General features: G+C 44.1%; 1 protein-coding gene across 1 annotated transcript in view; it reads left to right on the top strand.

Annotated features, from left to right (window-relative positions):
* Positions 1–17,802, top strand: part of CLRN2 (clarin 2) — a 29,451-nt gene extending 11,649 nt beyond the window's left edge. Inside the window, exons 2-3 of the mRNA XM_082243602.1 lie at positions 6,685–6,864; positions 17,317–17,802. Of these exons, the coding sequence (XP_082099728.1) occupies positions 6,685–6,864; positions 17,317–17,582 (446 nt within the window). The 3' untranslated portion in view covers positions 17,583–17,802. The remainder of the gene's footprint in view (positions 1–6,684; positions 6,865–17,316) is intronic.
* Positions 17,803–18,341: the final 539 nt, after the last annotated feature.

Here is an 18,341-nt window from a genome sequence, read left to right as displayed (position 1 = left end):
TTTCACATCTTCAACACATTGTAATGAACCAACGCTTTCTTCCATGCGTTTTTTCATATCCGCTATCTGAGCTTGCAATGTTGCGACTTGCTCTGAAAGGTTTTTCTTTGCTTCCGCCTCCTCTTTTAATTGTTCCAGGAAGCCATTTTTCTCATCTTCCATTTGTTTGAGCTTTGTGCTAAAACTCAGCCTTTGACACCTCTCTTCCTGTAAGAGTTCCTGCGTGTCTTGCAGCTGCGATTCCAAGATAGAAAAATCTTCCGCAATTTCTCTAGATTTGCTGTCTGCTTGAGAAAGCCGATTTGTGACACTGTCCAACTCAACCTGCAATCGGTTTGCCTTCTCTAACAGCTTAGCACACAATCGGTCACCTTCTGACACCTTGACTTGCGATTCCAGAAGCCGTGCCTCTACTTTTTCCCTCTTATGTTCACAATCTCCTTTTCCCTGCATAAGAGCCTTCACCTCATTGGCTAGTTTCTGGGAATGAGACTGTAATTCTGCCACACAGGCTTCTTTCTCCTTTAACTGCTGCTGGAAACGTTGGGCTTCACCTTTCCAACTTTCACAGTCTGCACGTAATTCATCTACCACATTGCTCAAAGTGGTGAGCTCATACACAGTACTCAGTAATTTAGCCTCTCTTTCACTTTTCTCGTTGTCGCTGAGAGACAATGTCGTTTTCAGAGCGACATTCTGTTCCTGCGACTCCTGCAGGTCTATTTTTGTAACTTCCAAACACTGAAGACTTTTTTCCAGCTGATTACGCAACTCCAACATTTCACACATACTTTGCTTCTGCAAAGTCTGAATTTCAATTTCCTTTTCCATGAGGATGGTATCTTTCTCCTTTATAGTGTCTTGACATTTTTGCAACTCGACCAAAAGAAGAGCAGTGGTTTCTTCCCACTGTGACACATGAGACTTGAGTAGTTCATTCGTTTCCTGCAAGTTTCTATGCTCCATCTTAAGCAATTCCACGGCTTGTTCCTTTTCTTCCATTTTCCGTTGCAAGGCATCCAACTCAGCCCTGCACACATACTCGGTTTCTTCCAAACCGATGGCCTCCATTGGCTGCTGGCGTCTCTGTTTCCAGCCTGCCATGCTCTCTTGGTGATCCTTTTGTTGAGCTGCAAAGCTCCGTTGTTTCAGCATCTCCCCCATTTTGGGTTTACTTTTCATCTGAGAACCCTGCGTCTCCAAAGCAGTTTCATTTGCCCCAGTGTTGCTAGGGACAACAATTTTTCTCTTTAGCCGATTCCGTTCAGGCATGGATGGGGCTGGTTCAAATGGTAGCATCCCCTCCATCCATAGAATTCGGTCTCTCATTTCATCTATCTTTGCATTTTTCAGGCGTTTGGATCGCCCCATCTTCAATAACTCCACAAACAAATTTTTCACAGTCCAGCAAAAAAATTTTCAGACCACTGTCTCTTTAACACATGTAGTTGTTCTCTCTCTTGCAAGATCTCTTTTCCTGCGCACACAGTTTGTGCAGTCACTTGCACCAGACACAACAAAGTTCATCAAAAAATTTTGAGACCCCTGTCTCTTTAAAACACTTTTTTTTTTTTTTTCTGTCAGGATCTTCTCTCCTGCACACATAGATTGTGCAATCTCATGCACCAGACAAAGTTCATCAAACATTTGCACTTCCTTGCAGGGATCTTCGCTTCTGCCCACTGCATACCTCCACCATATGTAAGGGATTAGCTCGGTGGTAGGCGTATGGGTGACCCCTTTGGGGTGCGTTTTCACAGAGAGATAGCCGATTAGAGGTTGAAAACAAGACTGATTTATTCATGCAATTTACTTAACACAATTGCAAGCATCAAAACAGCCAAAATAAAATAAAAGACAAAATAAATCCTTGCCTCTGTGGGCGGCTACCTTCTCACGCTGGAACCTACCTAAGAAGTCTTCCCAACCTACTGTTGGGCCGACACTGCTGATCCTACAGCAGACACTCAAATGTCCATTTGTTTGCTTTTCACACAGCACAAACATTGTCCATTGAACATGTCCCTTTGTTTTCTTTCACACAGAAACACTTCGTCTTCTCACCTTTGAGACGTCTTCACTCTTGGTTACCCTCCTTAGCTTCACATCGCTTTAGGGGGTCTTCTCCCATGCTCACCAGCTTGTCGGGAGGCACACATCCGACTGTCCCCCTCTCCCAGCCCACACGGCGACAGGAGGCAGCAGTCCTTCTCCCATGCCCACACGGCGTCGGGAGGTACACGTATGTCTGCCTTCCTCTCCCAGCCCACACGGCGACAGGAGGCAGCACTCAATAGATTTTCTCTGGACAAATTATAGAGGCCTTGATCTCCTCATTCTGAACAGCTGAATGGTTTTCAACTTCCTGCTGGCTCTTTTTGCAGCCAACACCCTATAGTATCAGTGAACTTTTCAAAGCAGGTGGGAATGTGTCTCCTCTCAGTGACTACATTCCCAGATTTACCTGACTTCCTGTCACAATATATATATATATATATATATATAGGAAATCAGCGCGTAATTCAACCCAGCAAAAGATGGCCATATTGCAAGAGCTGTACCTTGATATTTCTTCGCTTAAGGAATACACATATTTTATATGTAGCACCCTCCTAGGTAGGTGCTAGAGAGAGAGTATAGTTTTGAATCCTTTCTGCTTACCAGAGGGATTGCAGGTAAATCTATATTGTTCTCTGCCTACCCGAGAGCAGGATCTGCTAGTGAGGTCTGCTCAGGTGCAACTCATTCTGTCTGCAGAGGGTTACACACTGGTCCAATAGGGAGGCATATTGAACAGTGGGAGGGAACCTGACAAATAAGTGTACAGGCATTTAGTACAGCCCTGATGACATGGCAGAAAGTGCTTCCTTGCAGGCTGGGATACTGTATAAATTCCAGGAGCACATGTGCTCGGGCTCTTTCAGCTGGAGAGTAAAGTCCCAGAGGGAGGGGGTGTCTGCCTCCTCCTCTGTGGAGGTGCCATGCGGTCTTGGGTGGTCGACCTGAGGGCCTAAAGTGATAGAGAGGAACTGCACCTGGAGGTCCTGTAAAGCTGACTGGAAGGGGAGACACTGGAGGAGCTTATTCTGCAGTACAGTGAGTACAGATCTGTGTCAAGGGGCCTGACTTGAGGGGGGCCACCCATGCAGCTAGAGGAGTCAGTGGACGGGTGTCAGTAGAGGGGGTGCATGTGAGTGTCCTGAAGAGAATGTAGATCACCAAGTCTATTGCTGGAGAAAGAGCAAGAAGACTTAACCCTTTCCATACATGTGGCAGTATGGTTTAACCAATTCTGGACCGGGAGGATTTGCCCCCTTAATGACCAGGCCATTTTTTGCGATTTGGCACCGTGTTACTTTAATGGCAAATTGCACAGTCGCAACACTGTACCTAAATAAAATTGATGTCCTTTTTTCGCCACAAAGAGAGCTTGCTTTTGGTGGTATTTGATCACCTGTGCGATTTTTTTTTTTTTTTTTTTTTTTTTTATTTAGCGCTATAGACAAAAAGATGAGCGACAATTCTGAAAAAAAAAAAAAAAAAAAACTATGTTTTTCACATTCTGCTATATAACATTCCCCCCCCCCAAAAAAAAATTAAAAAATCAAAATTTTTCATCCTTTTAGGTCAATATGTATTCTGCTACATATTTTTGATAAAAAAAATTGCAATAAGCATATTTTGATTGGTTTGCGCAGAAGTTATCAGGTCTACAAACTAGGGGAAAGATTTATGTAATTTTATTTTTACTAGTAATGGTGGCGATCGGCTATTTTTTGCGGGACTGCGAGATTGCGGCGGACAGACCGGACCCCTAACTGACTTTTTTGACACTTTTGGGGGGACCAGTGACATTACTACAGTGCTAAAAATATGCACTGTTACTGTAATAATGACACTGGCAGGGAAGGGGTTAACCTAGGGGTGAGCAAAGGGTTAATTGTGAGCCTAGGGGAGTGTTTTCTAACTATGGGGGGGAGGGACTTGTGAAATAATCATAGAGACCTGTGATCCTATATAGAAGAATCACAGGCACTCAGTGATCATTTCAGAGAGAAGAACGTTCTGCTGTGTTTACAACAGCTGACCATCCTTCTCTCTCAGCGGGGAGCAATCGCAGGTGCCCGGCAGCAATCGTGGCTGCTAGTTCCGTGGATTGGCATCCCCGCTGCCTAGTGGGGGCGGGAGCGCACCATAGGTGGGGCTTGTTCGCCCCCCAGCACCACTCCTGCGACGGACATACCCCTACCTCGGTTCGCGCAGCCGAGCCAGCCTGCCGCAGTAAAACTGCAGTGGTCGGTCGGCAAGTGGTTAAGCAATGTGACTGCTTCCACAGGCAACCTGGTCAGGCCAAATGAGAGTTGTCCTTATCCAATTAAGTTCCAGTTGGAGTATCCCACAATTCCCTTCTCCCATCCAAGTTCCACAATAAATACAAAAAACCAACACCCCTGGACTGTTTATTGAGCAACAAGCCATTGGGAGTAAGGAGGGATGTGTGAACTGTACCGTAAGTGACTGTTTGATGGTAATCAGAGGAGACCCAACAAATCATCATACAGCAAGCAAACAGGGACAGTGCTACATATACAAGGTTTGCAGAGCACTGCTACATCACAAGGAGGTCTTGTAGATTAATGCCTTCCCTAAAGTGATTGTAAAGGTAAAAAAATGTTTTACCACAATGCATTCTATGCAATAAGATAATAAAACTTTTCTATATTAGCTCCCACTAGTCCTTCAAAGCTTTCCTGAGCCTGATCTCTACCCAGTGCTGTGCTGCTCTTCTTTCCCCTCTTCTCACACAAGGCTCAGCTGCTTCTGTCAATTAAATCCTATGAGCAGAGAAGGTGGGGGGGGGGGCAGGGCAGAACTGCACTGTGTGTAAATAGATGCACACAGCCCAGCTCGATATAAAGCCAGCACCTGCAAGAGTGACCTTATAGCAAGCCCCTTGCTATGGGGGTACTTGAAGAATAGGAGGAGCCAAGACCACCAATGGTGGACCCTAGAAGAGATAGATTGGGGAAGCTCTGTGCAAAACCATTGCCCAGACCAGGTAAGTATGACATGTTTGTTATTTTAGAAACAAAAAAACCTTTAGACCCCCGTTCACACCGGGGCGACCTCACAGGTCGCGGTGCGCAGCTCGCACCGCGACCTCGGAGCGGCCAGCACGGACTTCATATCATTGAAGTCAATGCAGGTCGCTCCAGGTCGCCCCAAAGAAGCTCCGGACTTGTGTCGCTCCTATTAGAACGGGTCCACAGCTACTCTATGGCAGGCGACCTGTCAGGCGACCAGGTCGCCTGACAGGTCGCCCCAGTGTGAACGGAGTCTAACAATCACTTTGATGCAGAACAGCAGCAGACCTGCCATCAGTACAGGCACCCACCGGGGAGTGAATTCTCCTCTCCTTAGTAATGGGGGAATGAAATATCTGTTGTATTAGACACCACAGCCCCCCCCCCCACTGTGCCCCCCTAAAACCTCCTGAGAGCCTCCAGCCAGTTGCAGATCCCCTAACCTCTCCCAGTGTCCCCTAGCTTCCCAACCTCTCACAGTGGTCTGCAGTGCCAGACTGTTCTTCCTCCTGCAGACCACAAAAACACCTGGGTGTTCTTACTCCCACTTTCCACTTACCCCTTACCAGGACATTTCTGTCTTCATCTAAAAATGAATACTAAGAGTCAGTTCACACTATGGCGACACGACTTCGGGTCGACTTGAACAAGTCGCCATGCACCGGGACTTGGGCGCGGCTTGCACTAATATAACATAATGGAAGTCAATGCAAGTCGCTCCGACTTCGGCCAAAAGTAGTGCAGGAACCTTTTTCTAAGTCGGAGCGACTTGAGTCGCTCCTATTAGAACGGTTCCCATTGCACAGAATGGAGCACGACTTGTCAGGCGACCAAGTCGGAGTAGTGTGAACCGGCACTAAGGGGATTGATTTACTAAAATTGGAGAGTGCAAAATTTGGTACAGCTGTGCATGGTAGCCACCCAGCTTCTAACTTTAGCTGGTTCAATTAGGCTTTGAAAACACCTGCGAGCTGATTGGTTTCTATGCAGAACTGCACTGGACTTTGCACTCTCCATTTTTAGTAAATCAACCCCTGAGTGCTTTTCTTGCTATGAACCACTGACTACAATGTATTATATTTCTAATGATGGATGCCAGGGCACTGTTTACTCTTACTGAGCACTAACGCCATTGTATTTTTCATATGTTTGCACTGACTACCAATATATGCCATTAGAATGTTTGTACTAACTACCAATGTAAATCATTGTTGTGGCTACACAGTCCACCAAAGCATAACAGTGGCCTTTGCACTGACCAAAAATATATAATAGGAGACACATTTTATTGAGCACCAATGCATAAAAGGGATATTTCTGTGATGAGCACCAATGCAACAGAAAGGCGCCCACCAATGTAAAGAGAGCTGTTATCAGAGATATTGCATAGCAGTGGTTAGAGGTGCTGCTATTAGGAATGCAATATAATCCAATATAATCCAATGGTCATCAATACAAAGTGCTAGTTACCACAGAGATAAGTTGCCAGAGAGTCCCATCATAATTTTGCTATGGGGCTCTGTGATTTGTATAGTATGTTCATGGTCATGGGTCACAGGATTACACAATAAATGTCCTTTTCTTTTATTTTTTTTTATAGTATTCCCAGATCTGGTGAAACAGCTGAACACCGCTCTTCATGTCTTCATTATCCTCTTCCTGTTCACTGCCATTGCTTTTGCTTTGATCAGTCTTGGGTTCTGTATTTACAACGCACTGAAAGTCCCTTATCGGTCAATTAAAGGTCCTGCTGGCATATGTCTGTGGAACTTCATTGCAGGTAATTTACTAAGTGACATCTGGATGACAAATAATTCACAATAAGGACTCATGTTCTATGAAGTACCATCTTAAGACTTAATATAATCATATACTGTATGCATTTATCTGTCTGTGTACATGCAGGAACATTAAAGTGGAACAAAGTATTTCATAATTACTTGTCTTAAACTTTTGATTTACATTTCTTCAGTTTCTTCCTGGTTTCCAGGGCTGGGCAAATGATGCAATACATCCCAGGAGCATAGTTGCCAACATTTCCGATTTGCCTGGGGCATTTTTCAGAATTCAGACCCATGTCCTGGTCTAAGCATGTTCAGGGGCAAAATCCCAGGAAAATGGGCTTTGTATTGGGTAGGGGCCGACTGTGCCGGGGGGGTCTGATCTGCCATAAAAAGGCTGCACCGCTCCACCGTCACCTGGTGCGGCATGCAGATGGTCGCCGTGTTATCCCAGTCCACCCACATAGTAAGCTGGGTTGGAGTGGGGAGAATCGGGGATGGATGCAAACTGCAGCTACCTATTGGAGGAGGAGTCTGCACTGTGTCCCTGCCCAATGGGTGCGCTGTCTGGGCTTCCAGTGTTTGGCATGGAGCTGCTCTGAAGCTGCATTTCATGAGGTGAGAAAGAAGAAACTCTCTTATGCCCGAACAGTAATTGAAAGTGTCTCTCTTTCTTTCTCTCCTTTCTTTCTCCCTCTCTCTCTCTCTCTTCCTTTGCCTCTCTCTCCCTCCCTCCCTCCCTCCCTCTTTCTCTTCCTCCCTCCCTCTTTCTCTTCCTCCCTCCCTCTTTCTCTCCCTCCTTCTTTCTCTCCCTCCCTCCCTCTTTCTCTCCCTCTTCCCCACCCCTCTCCCTCCCTCCCTCCCTCCCTGTACCTCCTTCTCTCTACCCCCCTCTCTTTCCCTCCCTTCCCTCCTTTTCAACCCTCTCTATCCCTCTCTCCCTTTCTCTCTCTTTCCCTTTTTTTCTTTCCTGTAACTAGCTGCAATGCCAGAAAATATTTAAAGCAGTCAGGCATAGCAAGGCCCTCTAGAAGTGGGTCTCATTAACGTAGAAAGTTTATATAGGGCTGGGACGGGGCCCACAAAAAAGAGGCCAAAATCTGGTATAAAGTGGAAAAAACTTTTTGGGAATCCATTGGGGGGAATTATGAAATAAATAAATTTGGACAAAACTTTAATTTTCACTAGATTTATTCGACCTAGCAATGACATCTGCAATTTCTCCCATGCCTTAGGCCATGCTGTAATCTCAGCAAGAGTTAGTAACCAGTTCAATTTCATATACAGTACTGCTGAACAGATCTACAGATTATTATGCCCAGGTATTTGTCTACCCATTGTGGGCATGTAACAAAGAAATGGCCCCTGCCCCCATCGATAACTGGCCTTTACAGCAAGGAGCACATGGAAGGGCAAATGCATGAAAGACAAAACCAGAGAAAATTCCAAGCTCAACTCACCAACCAGTCTGCTTACCAACCGAATTGACCAGTCCAACAGTATGCGTTAAAAACAGGGCTTTAGTTAGCACACATTTGCAAACGCATAAGCTGCAAGGCCCCTTCATGGCATCCTGTATTACTTGCAGTCCTAACCCTTCTAAATTTATGAGAGTCTCCACAGTGGAAGCACATGCATTCTAGAGTCACCTCAGTGGAAGCACATGCATTCTAATGGATAGATAAGGGGCAGATGGGTCTATCCATTAGAACGCATGTGCTTTCACTGTTGACCCTTGTTTACCCATTGTAGGAGAACATCAGATGGGGCACACACCTTGGCCTCAGGGAAGAGTTGAGGTTTCATCCTATTAACTCAAAGACAGATTATTTCCGAAAAAGTATTAATGGTGCAGACAGTGCCGTGTAGCGAGGGACCCGGGTCATTTAGAAAAAGATGAGGTCATCGGCAAACAGGGCTACCCTGTACTCTCCTCTTACAATATTTGATATAGGACTTTTGTAGAGTGTGCATTCACTGAATAAAGATAAGCGGGAATCCCATATGTCTGAGGACCTTCCCACAAGTACTCCCATTCTACTGTGTCAAACACTTTTTCTATATCTAGGGATGCAATTACTTGTGTACCTTGATTGGAGTGAGGGACATGAATGTTAGTGAAGAGCCCACAGATATTTATGTACGTGGACTTACCGGACAGAAAACCCATTTGGTCTGAGTCTTTTACCACAGAGAGAATGCTAGTCAATCTACTTATGAGGAGCTTAGTAAGGATTTTGAAGTCTAAGCTTAACAGCCCTTTTGGCTTATAGGAGGCCTTTTATGGATCAATATAATATGCGCTTTAGGACTTTTATGCATCAATATAATATGTGCTTCACTCATGGAGGAGGGGAGGATGTCATTAGCCAGACAACCTGTATATAATGTGTTGAGCCTAGGGGCCAACTGTGCACTATGTGCCCTGTAGGATTCAATAGGCAGACCGTTAGGGCCGGGGCCTTGCCGTTCGTGAAGGAGTTGATGGCCAAAAGATCCTCCTAAGGGGTAATAGGTTTAACCAGGAGTTCCTTTTCCCTGTCGCAGAGCCAGCCTAAGGCTACTGTATCCAAAAGGGGTCACATTGCAACAGGATCATAATTGAGTGGTAATGAGGACTATAAACTACTGTAAAAAAAACGGAACTCGTGGAGTATTTTATCTAGGGATGTTACTGCCACACCCCCATTGTTTTTTTTTTTTTCTCAGGAACAATAGTAAATTGGGTATCATGGGTTTGTTCTAAAGTATGTGCAGTCTTGCAAGCTCAGACATATGCAAATGAAGATCTCTCCTAGCAGCCAAAAGGGCATCAAACTTGACCGGGGAGAGGTCCATAGCGTATTCCCGAGTGAAAGCCGTACCACGGGCCTGCGGTGAGAGAGTATCACAAGTCTGGTCCTTGCACACCGCAGCAATGGCCGGTATGTAGTGACCCCTTGCACAGGCCTTAAAGGCATGCCAGGTGGTGGTATGTGGAGCAGAGCCCTCATTTAATTGCCAATAGTCCTCCAATAAAGGGGGGATTGTCTCGGAGATGTCAGGATAAGAAAGCCACTGAGTATCCAGTCGCTACATAGATGCGTTGCGGGTCTGACTTACCCGCAATGTAAGTTCTAACGGTGTGTGGTCCAAGAGTTCGCTGGGGAGATATTTGACCTCCTGGGCATCAGCCAGCAGAGATGGGTTGGCAAATGCTAGATCGATACGCAAAGCTGTCCAATGGTACATAGAGAAGCAGTAGAATGCTTTAGTATTGGGATGACACCATCTCCATAGTTCAGTGAGATCTACTGCCAGTGCCCAGGATGCCAACTGATCAGATGTAGATTGCCCCAGTACAGGTTTATCTAACTCGGGAGAAAGAATAGCATTTAAATCACCAGAAATCAACAATTTAGATGGGGAATACATTGTAACCTTGTCTAAGAATTACATAGAAAGTAGATTCAGAGAAGGGAGGGGAACATATACAGCTACCACTGTGTAACAGCTCCAAAGCTTCAGGACCACTATAGCATATTTACCCTGAGAGTCAGTATGTACTACCTTTACTATGCAAAGAAGTGACTTACTAATAAATATCGAAACTTCGAAACCCCTCTAGAATAGATAGGATATGTAGCATGAAAACCTTTTTGTATTCAAGGTTTTTTCAGCGCCAGAAGTTTGCTGCCCATCAGGTGCATCTCTAGTTGTTTAAATTTAGAATTTATTCCACGGAGAAGATTTTTATTGTTTCAAATCGGTTATCCGCCATGAGGAATATTATAAGACAATGATAACGAGTAGGGTAAAATACTAGGAGGGGGCAACCTGAGGGGAAGCAAATATGAAGAGTGCGCCAGTACACACACACATAGAGGAAACATTAAAACATAAAACCCAGGCGCAACAGCGCTTACCCTGCCCATACCAAAACAGATCTCGAAAAACAGGAGACTGTTTAGGGGGCTTATACCCAGAACAAAAAAAAGCAAAATATAAGTCACAGTAAAAAGAACAGTGTCCAATAGAGAGGGGAGGGGAGCAACTGGTACTGTAAATGTTCCCCCAACATTGAGGGCCTCAATGTTAGATTAACAACACCCCGAAACAGATCACAAAACAAAGTGCAATTGCTAGAATCACAATGCATGGGTGTGAATACCCATGCGATGCGTTCAGGTGCAGGGGAAAACCATTTTGCTGTGGATACGATACGAGCCATACAAAATGTACGCCTCAAATCACACTGCACAGGCATCGCTTGTGATTATTAATATTTCCTGACTTTCATGTATTGCATGCTGACTCTGGCACAGCAATTCAGATGTCTAGAAGCCAGATGCATCTAGTGAACTAATTATTTTGGATAGAAACCAGTAATGGCATCCCCCATCTTTCTTTCATGAGAGGTAAGCATTACTTTGGCATCAAAATGCGTAACTCCTCTCCCGTACAAGTTACGTCCTTGGGTGGGACTTCGTCAGCAGGAACGAAGCCATGTAGCAACAGTAAAATGTGTTCCAAATTATACTTCACACACTTTGGAAAAAATAGCAAAAATAGCAAACTCACAGAGATTGCCCAGTTTTCACTGGCACAAATTTTATATAAGCTTCTATGTGTACCTTCCCTAGGAACAGGGTTTTTTTTTTCAACTTTTACTTCTTTCATACACATGCGGTGCACACCCTTAGAAGCTACAGTTAAACCTGGAATCCCCCCTGCACAGCAACGCACACCACATTTTTACAGGCACTTCGGAGACAAAGAACAGCCTGTGACTGTTTTTTGTGGTTTATTGAGGGTTAATAACTTGGATGGGAAATTATGGGATGCCTACTTCCCTTCAGCAACAACACGTTAACAGCATCTTTAGAGACATCCTCCTTTGCACAGTCTATATACAGTCTCTTTGGCACTTCCACACGTTACTTCCTTGCAGACCCAAGCTGGATCACTGTAAATGAATCTGACAGGCAGAGTCAGATTTAGCAATGGCCTTTTGCAGGCAGGAACTCAAAGCCCCTTATTGTGTAGAAGTACTCAGTGATCAGCTTTTAATCTCCCTCCTGTGGCTACTGGTCCCAGCAACACCTGTTCAGGCACTGCCAACCCACCTGGCTGCAGATGCTCCTTTCACTAGCCCTCCAGGCTAACTTCTCACAGCAGACCTCCAGACTGACTCACACCAGCCCACCCGGCTGACTCTACAGGAGATCTCTCAGGGAAGGGATTAAGACATGGCACAATGTGGTCTTCAAGGAGAACTACATGTGGCAGTCTCCCCCCTTGCAAATCTCCATCAGTGCTGCTGTACTTAAACTGTCCCCACACTTGCTCCCGTGCCTCCAGGAAGGACTTCCTCCGAGCCCTATCCCAAGGTCACCCCCCCCCCCGACTAGAGGGTACCCCAGAGGGCCACCGACAGTCTCAACAGCACTATATCTTCATCTTTCACTGCACTGTCTCTGCTGGCATGGCTCATGCCTATTTATGAGGTAAGCCTTGCCCCCTGCCAGCCCTCTACTGGAGTTTGGCTGAGGCCCTCATAAATATTCCAAACAGCTCCTCCTAACCTCCATCCACTAGCTCTAGAAGTTTCTACAACTTTCTAGACCATGGGGAGGCACCAGGGGAGCTGTCAGGATGAGTCACCTAACCCTGACTCACTCAACCCTGACCCAGATTCCTACACTAACAAACCTACCTATAAACCTACACTACCAACTAGCACACACTAGAGGGTGCACACATTCGTTTTTTTCTTTCTGGGATAATTTTTTTACATCAAGCTTGTTTGCCGTAGAGTACCCCTGTGGACTGTAATTGCTAAGCCCTGGTTCACCCTAGAATTCAGGGCGTTCGCACTAGAATTCAGGGCAGGAAGCCAACAATCAGTTTGCGTTTCCCACACTGTGTTCAAAACACATTGCCATTGAGATCAGTGGGTGCTATCGACAACCCAAATGCAGGACGCAAACGCAGTGCGTTTTCCTGCCCAGGATTGCATGGTACAAAACTACCATGCAATCTGGTTGCAGTGCATTGCCAAAAGTAGTTCACACACTACTTTGCGCAATGAGGTGCAATTTGAGCCTATTCTAAAAGAATGAACTCAAATCTCATTGCACTAATTCGCATAGGAATTTCTGTGCAATTCATAGACGATTTAAAGTGTGAACCATGGCTAACTTCTCCTTCTGAAAATTCTAGTTCCTTGGCTAACATGCTCATACTTAGTGTCGGGTCACGATTGTGCGATGCGGGAAGGCTGTGAATTCGCAGCCTGTTCCCGCATCGCAAACGCACATCTGGCAGTACACACTGCCATATGCGATACGCAGGGGGTGTCAATGAAATGTTAACGACACCCCCAGTTTGATCGCATATCGCAGTGCGATCTGAAAGTTTGCACAGGATCGGATCACACAAGTGTGAACCACTGTGCGATCCGATCCTAATGCGGCTGGAATGCGGCTGGAAAAAAGTGTCATGTGTGTGTTTGGTGCGGATACAGTGCGAATTCAGCCATACAAAGCGTATGGCTGAATTCGCACTGCACATCCGATCGCATGTAATAAAGGAGCAGCCAAATTACATGCGATCGTGCACTCGCTATAGTGTGAACCGGCCCTTAGGTTGGTCATACACAGCTAAATTGTTTTAGTTTAGCCCAATGGACTGAGCAGGAGAAATTACTCTATTCTGGTATTCAGACTAAACATTATGGATGGAGAAGAATCTCCCCTGCTTGTATTCAGACACAGCACTCATGGCTGAATACCCGAACAAGGACTGCAGAACAAGCAAATAGATCAGATTTTTTTTTTCTATTAATCCCTGACTCTCATTTATTGCATGCTGATTCTAGCACAGTAATTCAGATGTCTAGAAGCTATATGCATCTAGTAAACTAAAAATTTGGGATAGAAACCAGTAATGGCAGTTGCTGACCTGCCTCCTCTACACTTGCTTGTTGCCTGCCTGTCATGTTTATCTTATGGCTTTCTGAGTCGTTGACCAGGAACAAATATGCAGATCAGAAGTTTTGATATAACCAAGCATTAATAAATGCTTGTTCTGGATCAGTTACTCAGAAAGTATTGGATTTAGAGACATCCAGGCAACCTACGTTTTTAGCAAGCAATTTCAGGCCACCTATTTCTCTTGAGGTTTTCTTTAAAGCTGACCTTTCCCCCCTTCACTAAAAATAAAATCGGCATTAAGCTCTGCATGCTAATATGAAATCATCTTACATTCATTAATTAAACAGTTTTGCTTTTACCTACAATTATGCAAATAATAAGAAGCCTGTAATTATCTAGATGTATCTGTTTGTAGCTTGCCATCACTACACATTTCTAAAGCAAGGGTGAAGTCCTTTTCAAACTATAGCTGTAGCAGCACCTTCTAATGGGCTCTGCTTCATTGGAGAGCAATACACAGAAAAGAACATAGCTCATGTATATGTATATGGATATGTATAAGGATTTATCCAGAAAGGAAAGTACTACTTACTGGGGGCAAGAATAGACTGCTGGCTGATAATATTCTAAGATGGCCCAGATACTAAACCACAAGGATCTTACTATTTTGGTGCGATGTGGTACAATTTGAGTGCACTCAAAAAGAATGGGCTCAAATCGCACTGCACTGAATCTCATGGGAATTTTTGTGCAATTCATAGGCGATTTATAATGTGAACCAGGGCTAACTTTTTCCTTCTGAAAATGCTAGTTCCTTGGCTAACATGCTCATACTTAGGCTGGTCATAAATGGCTAGATTTTTCAAGTTTACTCCGATGGACTGAGAAAGAGAAATTACTAAATTCTGGTATTCAGGCTAAACAGCATGCATGGAGAAGAATCTCCCCTTCTGAACTATTGTATTGAGACAGCCAAAGCACCCGTATCTGTCTAAATTCTCGAACAATAACTGCAGAACAAGCAAATGTATTCTTTTTTTTCATTATTATTAATATTTCCTGACTTTCATGTATTGCATGCTGACTCTGGCACAGCAATTCAGATGTCTAGAAGCCAGATGCATCTAGTGAACTAATTATTTTGGATAGAAACCAGTAATGGCATCCCCCATCTTTCTTTCATGAGAGGTAAGCATTACTTTGGCATCAAAATATATATAGTTACATAGTTACATAGTTAGTCAGGTTGAAAAAAGACACAAGTCTATCTGGTTCAACCAAAAAAAAAAAAAAACAGTATTGAAAACTCAACCATACAATCCCATACCTACAGTTGATCCAGAGGAAGGCGAAAAAAAAAACCCCAGCAAAGCATGATCCAATTTGCTACAGCAGGGGAAAAAATGCCTTCCTGATCCCCCGGGAGGCAATCGGATATTCCCTGGATCAACTTAACCTAAAAAAAAAAATTTAGTACCCACTTATATTAAGTACACCCAGGAAAGAATCCAGACCTTTTTAAAGCAATCTAGTGAACTAGCCAGAACCACCTCTGGAGGGAGTTTATTCCACATTTTCACAGCTCTTACAGTGAAGAAACCTTCCTGTATTTGGAGACAAAATCTGTTTTCCTCTAGACATAAAGAGTACCCCCTTGTCCTCTGTGTTGACCTTAAAGTGAACAACTCAACACCAACTCAACACCAAGTTCACTATATGGACCCGTTATGTATTTATACATGTTGATCATATCCCCCCTTAATCTCCTCTTCTCAAGAGAGAATAAATTCAGTTCCTCTAATCTCTCCTCATAGTTGAGCTCCTCCATGCATCTTATCAGTTTGGTTGCCCTTCTCTGCACTTTCTCCAGTTCCCCGATATCCTTTTTAAGAACTGGTGCCCAAAAGTGAACTGTATAGTCCAGATGAGGTCTTACTAATGATTTGTACAGGGGCAAAATATTATCTCTCTCTCTGGAGTTCATGCCTCTGTTAATACAAGAAAGGACTTTGCTTGCTTTGGAAACCACAGCTTGGCATTGCATGCTATTATTAAAGTGGAGTTCCACCCTTAAAAGACACTTTGCCCCATCTGCTTGCTCTGTGTCACCTGAAAAATAAATGGATAATCACGATTTTTATTTCTTTACTTACCTTGTTTTAGAAGAAAATATACTCCCCTTACTTCCTCTTCCACTCTCTGCGGCCGTGGCCTGCGCTGTCACTTCCTGCTTGCATTGATTCCTCGGAGCTGAGCGTCATCGCTCCCAGGAATCAATACGCCTGCACCGGCCCCGCTCGTCATGTCCGGTGCAGGCGCGTCATTCCCTGCTAAACAGCTTCTGGGCAGGAATGACGTGCCTGCACCGGACATGACAAGCGGGGCCGGTGCAGGGCATTCTGGGACGAAGAGGACACAGAAGAGGACGCCGAAGAGGACGCGCTGGCTTCAGCTGCCCACACCTGAGATGGCAGCGCTGGACAAGACATTTTCAAGGTAAGTATTTCTTCTAAAAGGTAAGTGCAACCTGGGACAGTTCAGAGGCTATCCATTGTGGAATGCACTAGCCCTGACTGTCCCGGGGTTATTTTTAGTGAAAAAAACTTTCCGAGGGTGGAACTCCGCTTTAAGCTTATGATCTACCAGAACACCCAGATCCTTCTCCGCTATTGATTCCCCCAGTTCTACTCCCCCTAGTATGTATGTATGATGCATGCATATTCTTAGCCCCCAAGTGCATAACTTTACATTTATCAACATTAAACTTCATTTGCCACATAATTGCCCAATGAAACAGTGCATTGAGGTCAGCTTGTAAGTTGGAGACATCCTGTAAGGAAGTTATTCCACTGCAAAGCTTGGTGTCATCTGCAAAGACTGAAAGGGTATTTTTAATACCAGACCCTATATTATTTAAAAAGGCATTAAAAAGTAAGGGTCCCAACACTGAACCTTGGGGTAAAACCACTGATAACCTTAGACCATTCAGAGTAAGAATCATTAACCACTACTCTCTGAATTCTATCTTTTAGCCAAATTTCTATCCAATTACAAACCGATCTTTCCAAGCCAGTAGACTTTACCTTACACATTAGCTATGTGTGGGGAACTGTGTCAAACGCTTTTGCAAAATCCAAATATACTACGTCCACAGCCACCGTTCTGTCTAAGGTTTTACTTACCTCCTCATAAAAAGAAATCAGGTTTGTCTGACATCTTCTGTCTTTCATAAATCCATCCGCTCAATTCTTTTAGGATGCATGGGTGGATGCCACCTGGTCCAGGCGCTTTATCCACTCTTATTCTGTCTAAATATATCTGGACCATATCACTTTTGAGCCATTGTGGATCATTTGGGGCTGTGTCAATACCATCCTCATTATGGTCATGAGCTCCCCCATGCTCTTACAGCTAACATTAAAAGAAATCATATGATTAGGAATCGGAAAAACAAACATGATTTTTAAAATACAGTATACCAGTACATCTTTTGTGTCAAGATGCACATTTTTATTAATGGAAATTTTATCTCTGCAGGTCTGTTTATTGTGTTTGCAGTGACCAGCTTTATAGCTGCAGTCCAGCTCCACCACCTGACAGATCGGATGGCTAATTTCAGTGAAAATGTCTTTAGGATTGTTATTCTGGAAGAGAAGTATGAAGACTCCTTTTGGGTTTGTGTGGCGAGTGGAGCAATGCATGCTGTCAATATGCTGCTTATGGCGGCCACTGCAATACGCTTACCCAAGCGGAAGACTAAAACTGAGGAGGCAAACGTAACCGCAGAGGACATTATGTATTAATGATATTTATAGAGATACAAACAAATTCCTTCCTGGCACGATGGTGGCTCAATATTTCAAGACTTGGACTTTTTTACTTGCTTCAGACTTGTACAAAATGTGGTAATTTACAGTGAGATTTTACCCCATGGAATCTGTGGATAAAAGAACACTTTGAGACAATGAAGCTGATTCTTGAGTAAATCTGAATCAAAAATGCATCAGACCAAATGGTGCTTTGAATACACCTAAAAAAATAAAATTTTATTTTATTTAAAATTAGCAGTAATTTTTGAGTTTTATGTATGATAAAGCAATGGTGTGTTTATTCTTTATTTTGTATCAGAAAAATAATAACCTACAATGCAATGCATGATAATAAACTTGCACTAAAATATATTATACAAAATATGATAAAACCTGGTTGAGATTTTATTATTATTGGGCGACATTGATTTAAATGTAACAAAGGAAATCTGCTTGATGAAATGAACCCTTTGCAGTGCTCACAGGCAGGCCTGTACGCTCCTTGATTCCCCAATCAGCTGGGTGCCAAGGCCCTGGAGTCTGCTCTTCCTCTACTGTAGTCAACCTTCAAAATAACAGGCCGCACACAAAAGATGTTGAACTCCAGGCAAGCTTTACTGCAATGAGTACACACCGCCCACTCCCACCCAAAGCCTTGCCCCCAACATCCCCATAATTAAGCACTGCTGTAGGTGAAGCATGTTGGGGGCATGGCTTTGGGTGGGAGTGAGCAGTGTGCACTCATTGCAATAA

Source organism: Pelophylax lessonae (genome assembly GCF_965119305.1).
Source record: "Pelophylax lessonae genome assembly, chromosome: 1".
In the NCBI taxonomy this organism is placed as follows: Eukaryota; Metazoa; Chordata; class Amphibia; order Anura; family Ranidae; genus Pelophylax; species Pelophylax lessonae.
Note: the sequence above shows the minus strand (reverse complement) of the source record. Positions and strands in the feature narration are given on the sequence as shown.